Here is a 17,404-nt window from a genome sequence, read left to right on the forward strand (position 1 = left end):
ACTTTGCATGTATCTATTTAACATATCTTAATCTTAGAAAATATAAATTATTCACTTCATAAAAATGAGACACTGTAGCCAAAGCTGTATTTCCTAGTAGAATGAGGTGTTAGTACAGCTAGATCTTACGCTTTTATTCAAAACTGTCATAAAATGAGCAACTGTTGCCAGGATTAAGAAACCCCTGAATTGGCCACAACACAAGCAGGGCAAGGGTCGGGAGCAGCAGGGACAGGGAGGAATCTATGAACTTAAAAAGTGCTCCAAAGTCTCTGGAAGTTGTTTTTAAAGAAGAGACCACCCAGGATAGTTAACCCCAAAGTGTTATCTAAGCTACCAGAAGCATTTATTTAAAAACTTGTCTTTATGTGGCACTGTATAAAGCTAAAGGTGCTTTCTAGAAAGATAAAGGTATTCAAGATACACGTTAATAAAAGGCAAGTATTCCTGTTTGAAGAGATTAGTGGATACTGAAATGCAGAAGTTAAACAATATAAGTAAAGAAATTACTCATCCAATTAACAAAGCTTCAATGAAGAATCTCAGGTGAATTTACTGCAAAACTGAAGAGGTTAAAATTATCCTTCTATATTAGTCTAAGAACTATAAGAAGTCCTAATTTCATCATGATTATATTTTTCATAACACCTGGCAGTTTCCATAACTCTTGAACTTACTTTTCAATCCACATCTCTGTTTGCTTTTTTGTCCTGTCACTTACTTAGCAAAACTTTCTTTAAAAAAGTGATTTGTTTGTATTTATTGCCTCCACTTTCTTTCCCTCCTTCAAGTCAATGAATCTTCAGTCCATGCAGTGTCGTTTTGCCTCTTACCACACTACTTAAAATAACTTTTCAAGATCATCAGTAAACTTCTTGTTGTTAATTCCAAATTTACTTTTCAATTCTTTTCTCTGAAGCTTTTAGCACTGTTTACCATTCTTGGAAGTGCATTCTCTTCCTTCGGCTTCTGTATTGCTCAATTTTCCTGGTTCACCTAACTAACACACCTTCAGAGGTTAGTTCAAATGTCAATTTCTATGGGAAGTCCTCCCTGATCCAAAACTGGGTTAGGTGTCTTTCCAACACATTCCCACAGTATTATGCCCTATCAAAGCATTTACTGTCCTTTTTGAATACATAATTTTACTTGTCTGCCTAGCCAACCTGTAAAATTATCTGAAGCAGGCATTATGACTTTATGCTCCATTGTATTTCTAATACTCAGAGTAGCGCCTGGTGTGTCGAGAGAATGAAGGAAGGAAGGAATGAGGGAATGAACAAACGGATAGTAGGTTCTCCATCATCGGTTACAAGTACAAGCAAAACTTACACCTCAAATCTCCAGTCATGATTTTCCATTCTAATTTGCTGAGACTGTTACACAATATCAAGTGCATTGAGAAAGTTCTAGGGGTATGTATAAGCAGCTAGCTTTAGTACTCAAATTACATTTAAGATTTAAACTAAGGAGGAGCTGGTTATAATAGAGCAGGAGGAGAAATGCCAAGGAGTAAGAAAACTTTGTATAATCTGAGACAAATTTCCTATTTGGGTCTTAGTATTACCTCACAGAAACATTTATAAACTGTAAACACTCTACAAATGTCAACTGGCAAACAGAATCTGCTAAAGAAAGATAATAAAATGGTCAAAACATGAATTTAATGTATTTTTAATAGTAGGCTAACTTTTTTAAGATACTCAAGTAAAGATTGTGATTTAAGGAGAGGGAAAGGACACAATTTTCAGGCTGGTAGAGATTTGAAAGAATATCTTGTTCGACTCATTTGAAAGATAAAAAAACTGAGACCCAGGGGCTGACCCAGTGGTGCAGTGGTTAAGTCCACACTTTCCGCTTCAGTGACCCGGCGTTCACCGGTTTGGATCCCAGGTATGGACCTATGCACCACTTGTTAAGCCATGCTGTGGCAGGCGTCCCACACATAAAGTAGAGGAAGATGGGCACAGAGGTTAGCTCAGGGTTAATCTTCCTCAAAAAAATAAATAAATAAATGAAATTTAAAGATCAAAAAATCAAACAAAAAACAAAACTGAGACCCAGTGAGATTAAATTATTTACTACCCAAATCCAAATAGCTAGTGTTATAGCTATGATCAAAACTTGAGAATTTGGGAAATTCAATTCAGCACTTTACCTACTGAATTATTTTAACTCACTGATTTTTCTATTTCTCGAAGAGTACTTAACTTTCTTTCAAAACCTCTTTTCTACTTACACACTTACACGAGAACAAATCAGTTCCCTTCAAATAGGCCTCTCTTTAGAGATATACATATAAAATTCTAAGATAAACAATGAAAAACCATCAATACATTAAAATATATAATAGTAGTGACAAAGACCTGGAATATAGTAATTATTAGAAAAGAGCTGCTTAACTATTAAAGCAGAGAATATGAACAAGATAATTAGAATTACTGTAGAATTACGTTATTTCTTAGATATTTTGAAACATCTTAAGAGGTGAATTCCAACTAACAATACATTTACGCCACAAATATAATTTTCCTATGGTTACTAATAAAGTAAGGCCTTCATAGGAAGATTATGTTTGATTTTTGGTCCTCCTTTCTGCTCCAATTCTGTCACCTTGCTAAAGAAACTGTCAAAATGGATCTATGTAAGTGAAAATCTTTTGTTATAAAGAATCCTGAAAGCTCCTTAACGAAGTAGTATGAAAGACATTTTATAAGTGTTTTGGATATGTATTAAAAAAAACTTAGTTTTAAGTCTATTTTAATTTGGATGGAAAATAATTCTATTCGCTGCCACCTATTACAGCATTCTCCCTTGGTGGCAAAACAAACTTGGAAAAGACTTAGGTGTGTAATGACAACATGGACAAGGTGTTGCTTTAAAAAGCAAATGGGGGAGAAGGCAGGGAAAACAAGCTCTTATTCTTTCTCTTCCTTTCCTTACCCTTAATATATTTATTGATAGGTTACTGCTTTACTACAATCCCAGACTCCCAGATCTTCCTTTGTTTAATAATGAAAGTTGATTTACCCTCTGAAATACAGAGTCAGAGCTAGCCTTAAACTACCAGATACTCACCGAGTTAGGGTAGTTCAAGTAGCAGATCTGACAAGGCATATCCTGTGCTGATGACCTTGTATTCATCTGGCGTGTTCGAGACTTTTTACTTGGATTAATTACATGACACTCAGCAAAGAGCTTCTCCAGGTTTCCATCAAAGTACCTGTATTATTTAAACAGAAAGGATGAGAGCCCAGCAATTGCACACTGTTAGAGCTCTCCAAAAACCTCATTTTCTACAGGGAAAACCAATGAGCTGAACTAAAATAAACCAAGATCATAACCTTTTTTGCTCAGAGGAAATGAGTTGTATGGCTACAAACTGTAGCAAATAGTGGTATATATGTATGAAAACAGATTGAGTTTTTGTTGCTATTTTGCTATTTTTACTGTTTTTATACTGGGAAGTTAAGCTATTAGTATTTTAACAGTACTACAACTAAAACTTCAAGATGAAATCTGTACTATCTCTAGTGGTTTTGAAAAGGCTAGGTTCTATGTTACACAAACGAATTAATTTTATTAACAATTTTAGTTATATCAGTTTAAATATATTAGCAAGTAAACCACCTACAAATCATACCTTATCCCATAAATCATTTAAAAAATGAAATTATGATGTTTCATTCTACAAAATAGACTTGCTTTCTAAATATTCTTTTGAAATAATTTTTAATTTACTAGGAAAGGGGAGGAAGGAGGAAATGAAAAAGTATATTTTAAAACGTTTTGATATCAAATGATCTATATATTAGCTTTTATAAACTATGCTATGTATCTAAATATACAGAAGTAGTTTCACTATCTAAGATATCAAGAGCATGGTATACCAAGTATTATCTACAGTTTCAACTAAACTACAAACTTCTTGGCAGAGGATAGTGGTAAACACATTGTACAATATTTCCATTAATCTAGATGAGACATGGTTCCTGGTCTCCTGAAATATCTTAATATTCTAAAGGGAAAAGCAATAGACATAAAAACTTCCAATCTGGGAATCAATATAACCAGCAAAAATACTAATGCAGAATCTGGTCAATTACTTTTTAGTTTGTAAAGCCCAGGTTTCAATAACTACAATGTTCTCTACATATAAACAGGAGATTCTCAAGTTAAAAAATAATCAATACTCAAAAGAGATTTCTTACATTTCTAATAAAGGTCTTGTTCAGGTTTTGTGTCAAAGCACTTACTATATTTCTAGAAAATCACTCAAATGAGAACAAGACAAATCACTCTCCTAAGACTAATAAATATCTCTTTATAAATACTTTGACTACAATATGTTTCAATGAAATGATCAAATTATCAAAAGGTCAACATGTTATAAAAGGAGAACACATATGAAGTTAAAGTTGTCCCTGACGATTCAGCTCATCAAAATACATAGAGCAGAAAACCAAATGCTTTCCTACAAATTTTATCTCTCAGAAAAACTAAGATGCCAACTTTCATCTGAAAAATAGAAAGCATACAAAGCTAACATTAAATAGGAATAGGTAAACAAATTAAACACATTGTTTTTATAAAAAAATTCATGCTCACAAGAAAAGACAAACTTCTGTCATCCTTAACTTGACTACACAAAATTAGTGACTCTCAACACTTTGGTGAACACTCTAGACAGCATTCTATGCAAATAGACATGTGTCCATAATTTCATATAAATATCATACTCTAGAATTATAACTTGTTTTCTTCACTAAACAACATGTAACAGACAAGCTCTGTCAGTGAACATAGGTCCACATTTTTTTTTTTACTGTTGCATAATATTCCACTGTGGGTCCGTGCTATAATTTACTTAACCAACCTTATACTGAGGGGCATTTTAGATGTTCCGTAATAAACAATCCTAGATTAAAATCTTGGGCCATCTAATGGGGGGCAAATATCTAGACTTAACTTGCATTTCTTTATAAGTGAAGTTGAACACATTTTTCTGTGAAGATATTATTATTTTATGAGTTCAGCACAAAAACAGCTAAAGGAACCCTCTGCCTCACAGAATGCTTTCTTCCTCAGTTTCTAACTTGCCTTTCAATCTTGGTTAATACTGTTTAACTGCCACTTTCAATTTTTATGTAGGAAAATTTATCATCCAACCCTGTTGTGACTTCTGGATTTCATATCAAGCTTTAAAAGATCTCTATATGCAAAGAGTATAAAACTTCATCCATGATTTAGGCCTTTCCTTTAAACTGTTTCCACTAAAACTGTTGATTTCCATAGAAATTATTTTTGTGTAATAAGGAATAAAGCAGGGCTTCCAGTTCATTTTGATCCAAAAGGCTAACCACTTAATGAAGAGTGTTTCAACTGCCTGAAACACTTCTTCCTACTTTAGGTCTTAGCTTAAATCTCATTTCCTCAAATAAGTCTTCTTTGACAGTTCCTCCTCGCCAAATTAGGAAAGGTTCCCTTGTATTGCATCCTCACTGTACTTTGTACTACTGCACAAGATTTATCACATTACTGACTCTGTAATCACTATTTATTTTATCTTTTCTCTGCTAGAATGTAAACCCCACGAGGACTTTATCACTGCTGTAGCTCCAGGGTCTAGAAGAATCTTATTATAAGCATTCAATTTCTTTTTAAAGAGTAACTGACGTAAAGAGTAACTTGTTAAAGATAACTGATAGTTATAAATCTGAATTCCTTTGCTTTAGGCATATTTCTTAAAGATAGCAATACTGGAGTTCATAGCTTTTTTATTTATTCTGGAATGCACCAAAGACCTTTGAAATACTCACCTGGTAAACATAAGGGAGAGTTTAAGAATCTACTCATATTGTTGGGCATAGCAGGCCTAGAAATCTTTTTCTTTTATTAAGTTCCATTTTACAAGAAATGTAAAATTTTAAGATATGTTTTGTTTTTATTTTTACTTATTACACGGTCTGTCCCACCAATGACTCAGCAATGCTTATTTGGAAGATAGTGAAATCTAATTTATTTTTACAAAACATAACTTAAAATGAGTACTTACATCTATTTAATTTGTCAACTTAAAACAGTATCTTGATTGTCCTTATGTTATATGACCCTATACTTAACCTACTAGTTTTGGTTGGAACTTCCTGGAGCTTCTCCCAGTTGACTATTATTTTATACAATCTTTATACCAATTACATTATTTTTACATTATATAGTTTTCCTTTCAAGAATGATAAAAACTGCTTTTTGTTTCCTCAACTTGATTAGCCTAATTACTTAGACATAACTCAAATGTTCAAATGTATTCAAATACTCACTTGGTCAAATTTGCCCCAGCTTCCACCACCACCACCCACCCCCCCGACCCCCAATATTCTCTATATTGACAGTGCCCATTTTCTTCTGGTATATACTGTTATTGAAGTTTGCAGTCAAAATAATTTTTCTCATTTTATAATTTAAATCATTTTTCAGCTGGCATATACATAGGTTTTTTTCTTCAATCTTTAAGTTTAGTAGTTCTATAAGGTTTATCTTAGCATTTAACTTTCTTTTTTGAAATACCATTCAGGTAATTACTTCAGATCCTTTAGTTATTAAGACTGCCTTGCTTGATTTGTACACAGCCTTTGTTAATTTGTTAACCATGTTACCATCTGCTACTTCTTTCTTTGTCCTTTTCCTGTCTTACATCTCTATTTTTCCATAGTATGTATCTACACTATTTCTTGCCATTGCCAATGTGCTTTTAAGTTCTGCAAGATTACTACTTGTTGCTTCATCTTTTTCTTAGTTCTGTCAGCTTCCTTTTCATCGTGTTCTGTTGTTTTATCAGTTCATCTTTGATCACTCTTTTCATGGAGTCTAAGTTTAATTTCTTTAAAGGAACAAAGAAGGTTTTTTCTAATTCTGATAGTTTTACTAAAGACTAGTATGCTTAGAGTGACATCAGCATCATGGCGGAGTGATCTCTTGCCTTAGACTCTCCCTCCTGAGACACAGAAAAACAGACATTCATAAACCAAGAAAGGACATTCATACAACACAAAAGACATCTGAAAGACCCAGAAAGCCATACATCTGAAGGTGTAGATGCTGAACCCCCGGGAGGAAGTGGAAGGAGGTATGAGGATCTCCTCACCGTTCCCCAATGGTGGTGACCCAGGGGGCTCTCAGAAAAGAAGGGGGAGGACTGGCTGTCCAAGGGAACAGCTTTGCTCTCCAAATTCCCTCACAGATAGTGGGAAAGCCCCACACAGGGGTGGCTAAGCTACTGCAGGGTGTCTCCATCAAGCCAGCACTCCAGAACAGCAGACAGTGCAGACAGAGAGAGAACACCTCTGGGATCACACATGAAAGAAAGTGGCACTCCCCCATCCCAGCTCTCAGCCAGTCACCCAGAAAGCCCTATATACATATGAAAAGCAGCAGCTGTGAGCAACCAAACTGACAACTGTAGACGGGCCCTATCAGAGTAGATTTCAAAGGACAGGCACAGAAGCCAGGGCTCACTATGGGATCAGAATACACAGCTCCTGACCCTGCCCCCTCCCAGTGTCAGCAGGTGGAATCTGTGACAAGATACTGTCACTACGCGAAGGCATAAATCCACGCCATCAAACAGTATGAAGAAATACATTAATATATACTCCAGACCAGAAGGAAAATGACAAGTGCCCAGAAATCAACCCTGAAGGCACAGAAATTTACAATCTAAATGACGGAGAATTCAAAATAACTATCATAAAAAAACTCAATGAGTTACAAGAAAATACAGATAGTTCAATGAAGTCAGGCTAAAATTAATGAACAGAGGGAATTCTTCACAAAAGAAACTGGAACTATTAAGAAAGATCAATCAGAAATACTGGAGATGAAAAACAATGGATAAGATAAAGAAAAATCTGGACTCCCTGAATGACAGAGCTGACATTATTGAGGACAGAATTAACAGTCTGGAGGAGAAGATATAGAAATGTTTCACATGGAGGAGGAGAGAGAACTAAGACTAGAAACAAATAAAGAAACTCTCTGAGAAATATCCAACTCCATCAGCAAATGCAACCTAAGGATTATAGAATTCCAGAGGGAGAAGAGTGGGAGAATGGAGCATAAAACTTGTTCAGAGAAATAATAACCTGAGAACTTCCCAAACCTGAGGAAGGAGCTGGAAATAAAAAAGAAGCTATATATCCTAATTATATCAATGTAAAAAGACCTTCTCCAAGGCATACAGTAGTAAAACTGACAACAGTCAAGGACAAAGAAAAAATATTAAGGGCAGCAAGGCAGAAGAAAATAACTTACAAAGGAGCCCCTACAGGCTAGGAGAGGGTGGAACGATATATTCAAAATTCTGAAAGACACAAACTTTCAGCCAAGAATACTCTATCCAGCAAAAATATCCTTCAGATATGATAGAGAAATAAAAACTCTCCCAGATAAGCACAATCTGAGGGAGTTCATCGCCACAAGACCCCATGTCCCACAAGAAATGACCAAGAAGGCCCTCACACCTGGAAGAAAAAAAAAAGGAAAAAGAAAAAGAAAGGGTTTACAAAGCCTTGAGAAAGGAGATAAACAGGCAGACAAAATCAGAAAACTGCAGCTCTCTATCAGAACAGGTTAACAAACAATATAACATTAAAAATAAAGGGAAAGAAAACATCAAAAATAATTCTAATCTCGTCATTTTAACCACAAACGCACAACACAAGATGAAATAAGCTGTGACAACAACAACTTAGAAGGGGTAGAGGAAAGGGATGGAATTGGCTTAGACTAAGGAAATAAGAGGCTATCAGAAAATGGACTGTCTCATCTATGAGATTTTTTTATACAAACCTCATGGTAACCACTAAACAAATAATCAGAACAGAGACACAAATAATAAAGAGAAAACTGAGAAAACCATCACGGAGAACTACCAAACTGAACTGACAGTCCAAATACGCAGGACAAGAAACAAGGGAAACAAAGAACAAATGGGAAACGAGACCTAAAATGGCAGCATTAAGCCCTCAAACATCAACAATCACTCTAAATGTAAAGGGATCGAATTCTCCAATCCAAAAACAAAGAGTGGTGGGATGGATTAAAACACAAGATCCAACAATATCCTGCCTCCAGGAAACACACCTCAGCTCTAAAGACAAACAGAAGCTCAGAGTGAAGGGATGGAAGACGATACTCCGAGCTAATGGCAAACAAAAGAAGGCAGGTGTTGCCATACTTATATCAGACAAAGTAGACTTCAAGATAAAATAGGTGTGGGCCAGCCCAGTCATGCAGCAGTTAAGTTCGCATGTTCCGCTTTTCAGCAGCCCGGGGTTCACCAGTTCAGATCCCGAGTGCGGACACGGCACCACTTGGCAAAAGCCATGCTGTGGTAGGCGTCCCACATATAAAGCAGAGGAAGATGGGCAGTAGTTAGCTCAGTGCTAAGCTTCCTCAAAAAAAAAAAAAAAAAGATAAAATAGGCAATGAGAGATAAAGAGGGTCAGTATATAATGATAAAAGAGACACTCGACTAAGACGACATTACACTTATATATGCACCCTACACAGGAGCATCAAAGTCCAAAAAGCAACTATTAATGAAACTAAAAGGAGATATTAACAACAACACAGTAATAGTAGGGACCTTAACACCTCACTTACATCAATGGATAGATCATACAGAAAGTCAACAAGGAAAACAGTGGAATTAAACAACCAACCAAACCAGATAGACTTAACAGATTAACAGAACACTCCATCTGAAACCAGTAAAACACACATTCTTCTCCAGTGCAGAGTATACTGGAATATACTCAAGGATAGACCACATGTTGGGAAACAATGCAAATTTAAGACTGAAATCATATCAAGTATCTTTCCGACCATAAAGCTATGAAACTAGAAATAGACTACAAGAAAAAAGCTGGGGGAGAAAGCCCCATGGGTGAGTGGTTAAGTTTGTGCAGTCTGCTTCAACGACCCAGGGTTTCCCTGGTTTGGATCCTGGGCGTGGAACTAGCACCACTCAAGCCATGCTGAGGCAGTGTCCCACATGCCACAACTAGAAGGACCTACCACTAGAATACACAACTATGTACTGGGGGGCTTTGGGGAGAAGAAGGAAAAATAAAATCTTTAAAAAAAAAATCTATTGTGGAAAACAAAAGAAAAAAGTGACAAATATGTGGAGACTAAACAACATGCTACTGAACCACCAATGGATCACTGAAGAAAAAAAGACTACTACGCTCAAGAATATGGGTAGATTCTTAACTCTCCATACTTTGTTTACCTGGTCATTATTTGAAGGTTCCTGCATTTTGCTGGCTTTTATGTACATTCTTGTGACAAACAGGCCAAAATGAAGAGAGTGATTCAATGTGAAGCACTGCAGTTCAGGCACCTTGTTTAACAAGTTACAACATCTTTCTCTCTGCTTCACTGACTTTGGTAAACAGTTGCAAAGCTTATCTTAGGACACTGTGGCCTTCCTTTCTTACAACTCTTGCCCCTTCTTTTGAGAAAACTATACCGATGAAAATAAAAATGGAATGGCAGTGTGGTTTTCCTGTAGTCCAGCCTCTCCTCAGTGAGGGAAGAGCACAATTAGAGTATCGTGACCCCACGTCTCACATGGCCTAGATTTCTCTAGATTAAGATTGTCAGAAGAGGGGCCGGCCTGGTGGTGCAGCAGTTAAGTGCACACGTTCCGCTGTGGCGCCCCGGAGTTTGCCGGCTCGGATTCCTGGTGCGGACATGGCACCACGTGGCAAGCCATGCTGTGGCAGGCGTCCCACATATAAAGTAGAGGAAGAAGGGCACAGATATTAGCTCAGGGCCAGTCTTCCTCAGCAAAAAGAGGAGGATTGGCAGCAGATGTAAGCTCAGGGCTGATCTTCCTCAAACAAAAAAAGATTGTTAGAAAGCAATTTGAGAGATTTGTCAGTAGAGATTATAAATCCTCTTCTCTAGGGTTCTTTCTGTTCATTCAGTATGTTTATAGAAATATAGTTAAGCCAACTGGCACTTAATCAGCCAATTTTCCAGAATATCTAGATATTAATTTTTCATTTTACTTGGCTGCTAGATAGAAATATACTAAATCATATAAATTAAATTTCAAGGCAGGAATAGTTTCAGCCTAAAAACTGTCTGGTTGTGGGGAGGGGAGACATGGCTGGTATGTAGGGTACATCACTGGTGAGTATTTCTTTTTGAATTCCGAATGACTGCAGCATCCCTGTTTGCCATTTCAATATTTAATTTTGCCATTAGGAGTTTATTTTAAAAGTCATTACAGATTCATACTTCATAAAAAGACCACTGTCTAAGTAGTACTCATTTTCACAACAGAATCAGAAAAGCAAAAATGTTAAGCTAATTTAAAGTTATACATGGCTTTTCTACTCTATGTTCTTAAGGTATCAGAGTTCAGTCTCCTTATAGTTCATTAATGCTCCCATCACATATTTTTTATTTTTAAAGATTTTATTTTTCCTTTTTCTCCCCAAAGCCCCCTGGTACATAGCTGTATATTTTCAGTTGTGGGTCCTTCTAGCTGTGGCATGTGAGGTGCCACCTCAGCATGGCTGGATGAGGGGTGCCATGTCCCTGCCCAGGGTCCTAACTGGCAAAACCCTGGGTCGCCACAGTGGAGCATGCGACCTTAACCACTTGGTCATGGGGCCAGCCCCAACCCATCACATATTCATAACAAGTCAACTATCTATTGCTATAAGCCTTAGAAGGAGCCAAAACAAACACACACATATATGAAAATTTATTAAAATATATTATACATTTTATATATATCCATGTATAAACACGCATATACACATATTTTACTTCTTAATAACCAAATAACTTTAGTTTCAACATTGTCATGTGGCATTTTATGGGTACCAGACTTCAATTTCAACGGCAACAAAACAGTCACAATTATTCTATACCTTAATCATAGTTCTGACAAAGGACTAGAAAAGATCTGTGACATCAACATCTCTCCTAGGTATTGCCATTTATCTATCCTTTGGCCCCATTAACTTGCTTCTAATGGTGTAATTTTTTCCACTTTTAGAAAAGATATACTTAAGCAAAAATGTCAAAGGAGCAAAGGAATAGATTAAGTTCATTTAAATCACGTGGATGACTAAGAATTGCCATCATATTTATAAAAAGCAAAAATAATAGATTAGACATGAAAACAACAGTCTTAAAATAGCAAAATATTTTGAATAAGAGAGTAGACATACTAGGAGAGAAAGCTTTCCAGTCTTTAAATATAGATATTAGTTTCAGAGCTTAATCCTCATTTTCTATAGAAAGGAACCAGTAGAGATAGTACAGTATGGTAGTATAAGCAAGTTATTAAATACTGAAGTAAACAGTTCTTTCTCTTCTAGGGAATGAGACTGGAACTCAGGGTTTGGAGCACTATTTTTCATTTATAACCCTTGTAAAACTATTATACTTTTGAAAACCTATAATTACTTCAATAAAAGTTTAAATTTAAAAAGGGTTCCCCAAGTAGAATGTAAACTTTCATACAAATTAAAAGATTCACTGCATCTTTTGTGTTTTTTAAAGGTATTCTTTCAAAACAAGGACTAAAATCAGAACGTCAGATGACTGGAACACATATGAACCTCTACTAAAGTTCAGAAATCCAGAAAACTAAAACTAAAGTCTTAGGGATGGAAAATTTCTTTTTCTAAGGAAGACTTTTGGCCCTCATAAGAAAAAAGATCTAATGAGGACTTACACAAGTCTATAAGAACTTGCTTTAAAAGTTTTGGGGTTTTTATGCTAATCTAAAAAATAAATTTAATTCCCATTTTACTATTAATGTATTATGTGGCTTATAGCTAAATAAACATACTGATCATGTATTTTCAAAGAAAATGTAGAACATTTTTTGAGATTCTAAGATTTTTCCCCTACCAGGGAAAACTCAGCCTAATAAAAAACCAGCATGACAGTAAAATCTCTTGAGCTTGCTTACTGCTAAGCAAAACTCCAGTTGACAAAGAAACTACTACATAATGTACTTTCAAATTGCACTACAAAAATCTTATTGCATAATTTTTGAGAAACTTTCTGTCATTTGTTCCCCCATACCTTACCCTTTTTGGTTCTGAGCCATGATGAAAGTGTATTAAGAAACTAACCACAATGAAATAGATTTAAGATAACTCTTTCTAGACTTGAATTAGCAAAATCATAAGAGACACAATAGACTAAGCCATCTTCCAAAAAGGCTCCCACCTCTATTTATTACAGAAAAATTTAAACATACAAAAGCCAAAAGAAAGAAATTGAACTCTCACATACCCACCATCCAGCTTTAACCATTATCAACATATTGCCAATGAAAAAAGCTTTTTTGGAGAATAAGATTTTATTCTCATGTGAACTTTCAAGGTAGATCTGAAACTATGTCAGATATTTTAAGAAGTTAACAACTATTCCCTTCATAATAGGGAAGAGAGAATCCTATACTAGAGGCTTCAGAAGACACAGATGCTGGTTTCATCGGGTGTTCCACCCACACTTAGACACGTATCATCTTCACTGGTAGTTGTCCATGTTCTCTGGATTGATTATTTCATCAAGTTCTCCTAACCTGAAGCCCCGGGAACTTCAACGACTGTACAGTATCCAAAATATTATAACTTATTTGCACATGTTCTCCCCCACCCCCAACCCAGGAGAAGCCTCAAAGCTTTTATTACTTTCTCAAAAGAGACTACAGCCCCCAAATGACAAGAACCAGTATTATTTTTAAAACTATATTTTGCTCAATGGTTTTTTCCTCCTGCTATACATGAGCAGCCCAACTTAGTAAATAAAATGAAACAAACTACTTGTGATTCATGCAATAGCAGATCTGATTTCAATTAAACAGAAAAAATAGTTTCTTCTAGAACATGAAAAGAAACATCCTTTTATCATTTTGATAATGGTGTTCCAACATATTTAATGGAAGTCCTCAGGTTGTAAATACTGAGAGCCTATAAACCAAACAAAGTATGTTTAAAATCTAGCTATGCTAAAACCAAGAATAAGCAACCAAAATACAAGGCGGTATATAATTAAGATCCATTTTAAATAGTTCCCTCACAGATTAAGCAACTATATGTGGGAATTATGCTAGTTAGCAGCAATGTTAATTGCTTTGAAGGAAAGAGGTGGACAACTATTTGCAATATGACGGGCTAAGTACGCAAGAGGTGGAAGGAGAATGCTAGGGAAGCACAGAAAACAGCAGTTGCTCTTCAAGAAGTCAAAATGACTTAATAGTAAATGTGGTAAGAATTCAGAAAATAAGGATATCCAGGGGGCATAACACAAGTCATATATGATGTACAGCATTGTACATGGGGTCTGAGAGCACAACCCCAGAATGAAATATTACTGATACTCTCTGAATTTGTGCAAAGCTATCACTCTTGAGAAGATTAAGGCCTGAATAGTCGAGGGCATCCCAATGGAGCATAGAGGAATAAGTACAGACATACAGAATGAAGTGAAAATATGGGAAGTTTTCAAAAGTCAGATAGAATAGCTTTGATGTGACAGAAACCACAAGGGTAGTGAAGGTAGATAAAATGAGTTGACATGATCAAAGTTAAGTTTAGGACAAATGTGTTACTAGAGTCCAGGAAGGCAGCGAGAAAACTATCTTGCAAAATGTCAGATTTACCTTTGGGTACCTAAGGCACTATTAATCCTACATGTCCAAAAAACAAGCTGAATCTTCCCTTTTAAGGTTCTTCCTTTTCCTATGTCTGTGTTTTAAAATTATCTTTGTGAAATAATACAATTCTAGAAAAGTGCATAAACATAAATGAGCAGCCCACGAACTGTTATAAAGCAAACACCTGTATATAACCACAACCCAGGACAAGAACTAGAACTAGTACTTCAGAAACCCTCCAAACATCCCTTCTCAGTAACAAGTTCCTCTTTCCCCAAGAGATAATCACTATCTTGTTTTTCTTTATAGTTTTACCACCTAAATATGCATCCTTAAACAATATAGCTTAGTTGTGCCTGTTTTTCAATTTCATATAAACAGAATCATATAGGATATAGGTATTCTTTTGGATCTCGCTTCCTTTCACTCAGTATGATGGTTTTTAATACTCATCTATGTAGTCATTTGTACCTCTAGTTTATTTTTAATTGCTCAATAGTTATTATATATAATATACCATAATTATCTATCTATTGACATTTGGGTTGTTTATGGGTTGGAGCTATTATGAATGCTGCTGCTATGAACATGCTTATATATGACTTTCAATTCAGATGTGCATATTTCTTTCTACTGATATGAATTGTGTACACAGAAAATTGAAAGGAGTCTACAGATAAGTTGTTAAAATAAAGAAATATAAAAATAAATTTTATTATCTTTTTCTCTTAGCATTTACATGCATATCTCTGACCCAGTAATTCCAGTCCTAGGTACCCAGCAGAAAGAAATATCCTAGGAGTGGAATTACTGGGTCAAAGATACGCATGTAAATGCTAAGAGAAAAAGATAATAAAATTTATTTTTATATTTCTTTATTTTAACAACTTATCTGTAGACTCCTTTCCATTTTCTACATACACAATTCCTATCATCAGTGAATACTATTTGGCATCTCCCTTACAACCATTATACCTTATTTTTCTTGTTTGGTATACTACTGGCTTAGGAACATCTTCAGCATAACATTGAACAGAAGTAAAGATAACAGATATCCACGTCTAGAACTCCATCTAAAAGGGAAACCTTTCCAGCATTTCATCACGAACTATCCTATCTCCTACAGAAGTTTTTATAGATTTATTAGATTAAGAAAGTTCTCTTTTGTGCCTAGTTTGCTAATCGTTTCTTTTTAAAATCATAAACGATCACTGATTTTTAGCAACTGCTCCTTTGCATCTACTGAAATATTTGCTCATTAATTTGTTCAAGTGACCAATCATACTGAATTGTTTCAGGTTAAACCAACCTAGCATTCCTGGGTTAAATCTGAGTTGGCCATGCTGAGGTATCATCCTTTCCATATTCAACCTGCAAATATTTTGGAGTTTTTTGTTTCTTTGTTTGCATCTACACACATGAAAGAAACTGGTAAGTAATTTTTCTGTAGGTTTTGGTATCAACATTGTGATAGCTTCATGAAGGTAAAGGAATCCTCTTTTTTTGCTTTCTAAAAGAATATAAGGTAGAGAGTAAAAGGCTGCAGTTACTGTCTCATTAGATGTTGGCAGAACTTTCCAGTATATCCATCTGAACTCACATTTTTCTTTATAGAAAATTTCACCTTATAGCTATACCCCCATACAAGTTTTCTTTCTGTCAATTTTTGTAAATTGAAAATTTCTAAGAACTTATCGGTGTTGTGCAAAATTTCAAATTCTGACATACTTACCTACAGTATCTTATAAATTTTGTTTGTTGTTTTAATATCTGCAGGATTCAAAGTGACTTTTTTTTTCATTCCTGATACTAATTATTTGTGCCTTCTTTTTTTTCTTGATTAATCTCACCACTGTGTCAATGTTATCAGTCTTAAAAAAAAAATCATCTTTTGGCTTCCTGATTCCCTCTATTGCATGTTTCTCTTCTATGTTATCAAATTCTACTCTGTTATTTTTCCTCATATTTTCTCTGAATTTATTTTGTTGCTCTTTTTCTATCTTGACACATCTAGCTCATGACTTGAAATTTTAAAGATAAATGCTTAGTTGATTACTTTCCTTATATATACATTTAAGGTTATAAACTCCAGTCTTCATTCAGCACAACTTGTGCTGCATTCCACAATTTTTCCCCTTAACATTCAAAAGGTAGCTACTTAAGTAACAATTATGAGTATTTGAAACTTCAATCAACACTGAGAGAACCTAAAACAAAACGCTGGCTTAAAAAAATACAGAGGCCAGGTACAATATAAAGCCATTTATATTAATTAAAAGCCGAGTTTATGAATACGTTTTCTATAAACACAGTATTCTAGGTTGGCATTTATTTTCTTTCAACCTACTGAGGTATCACCCTATTATCACTTCCACTGTTGCTGTTGAGAAGTCAGCTGTTCTCTAGAAGAATATAAGTATAATATACACTTTCTCTCTATATTTTTCCTCTATATCCACTATATATATATACATAGACAGACTTTGACTTTTTGAAAGCAATCTTTCTTGTATCTTACTGTTTTTATGATTTTCTCTTTATCTTTGCTGTTGTTTTTGTAGTTTTACTACGATGATTTAAAATGTGGATTTCTTTTTACCATATTTCATAAAATCTAAAATGCTTTGGTAGTGAAATTTCATATCGTACCAAAAAGTGAAATGAGAAAATTTTCATATAAGTCAAAATTGCAATCTTGTTAGACTA

The 17,404-nt window shown here is 35.1% G+C and overlaps 1 protein-coding gene across 3 annotated transcripts in view; it reads right to left on the bottom strand.

Annotated features, from left to right (window-relative positions):
- Positions 1–17,404, bottom strand: part of ARIH1 (ariadne RBR E3 ubiquitin protein ligase 1) — a 188,376-nt gene that overhangs the window by 114,035 nt on the left and 56,937 nt on the right. For all 3 annotated transcript variants that reach the window (XM_014849715.3, XM_014849716.3, XM_014849718.3), the window contains one exon: positions 3,079–3,223. In XM_014849715.3, the coding sequence (XP_014705201.3) occupies positions 3,079–3,223 (145 nt within the window). The remainder of the gene's footprint in view (positions 1–3,078; positions 3,224–17,404) is intronic.

The sequence above is a fragment of the Equus asinus genome, chromosome 2 (genome assembly GCF_041296235.1).
Source record: "Equus asinus isolate D_3611 breed Donkey chromosome 2, EquAss-T2T_v2, whole genome shotgun sequence".
Taxonomy (NCBI): domain Eukaryota; kingdom Metazoa; phylum Chordata; class Mammalia; order Perissodactyla; family Equidae; genus Equus; species Equus asinus.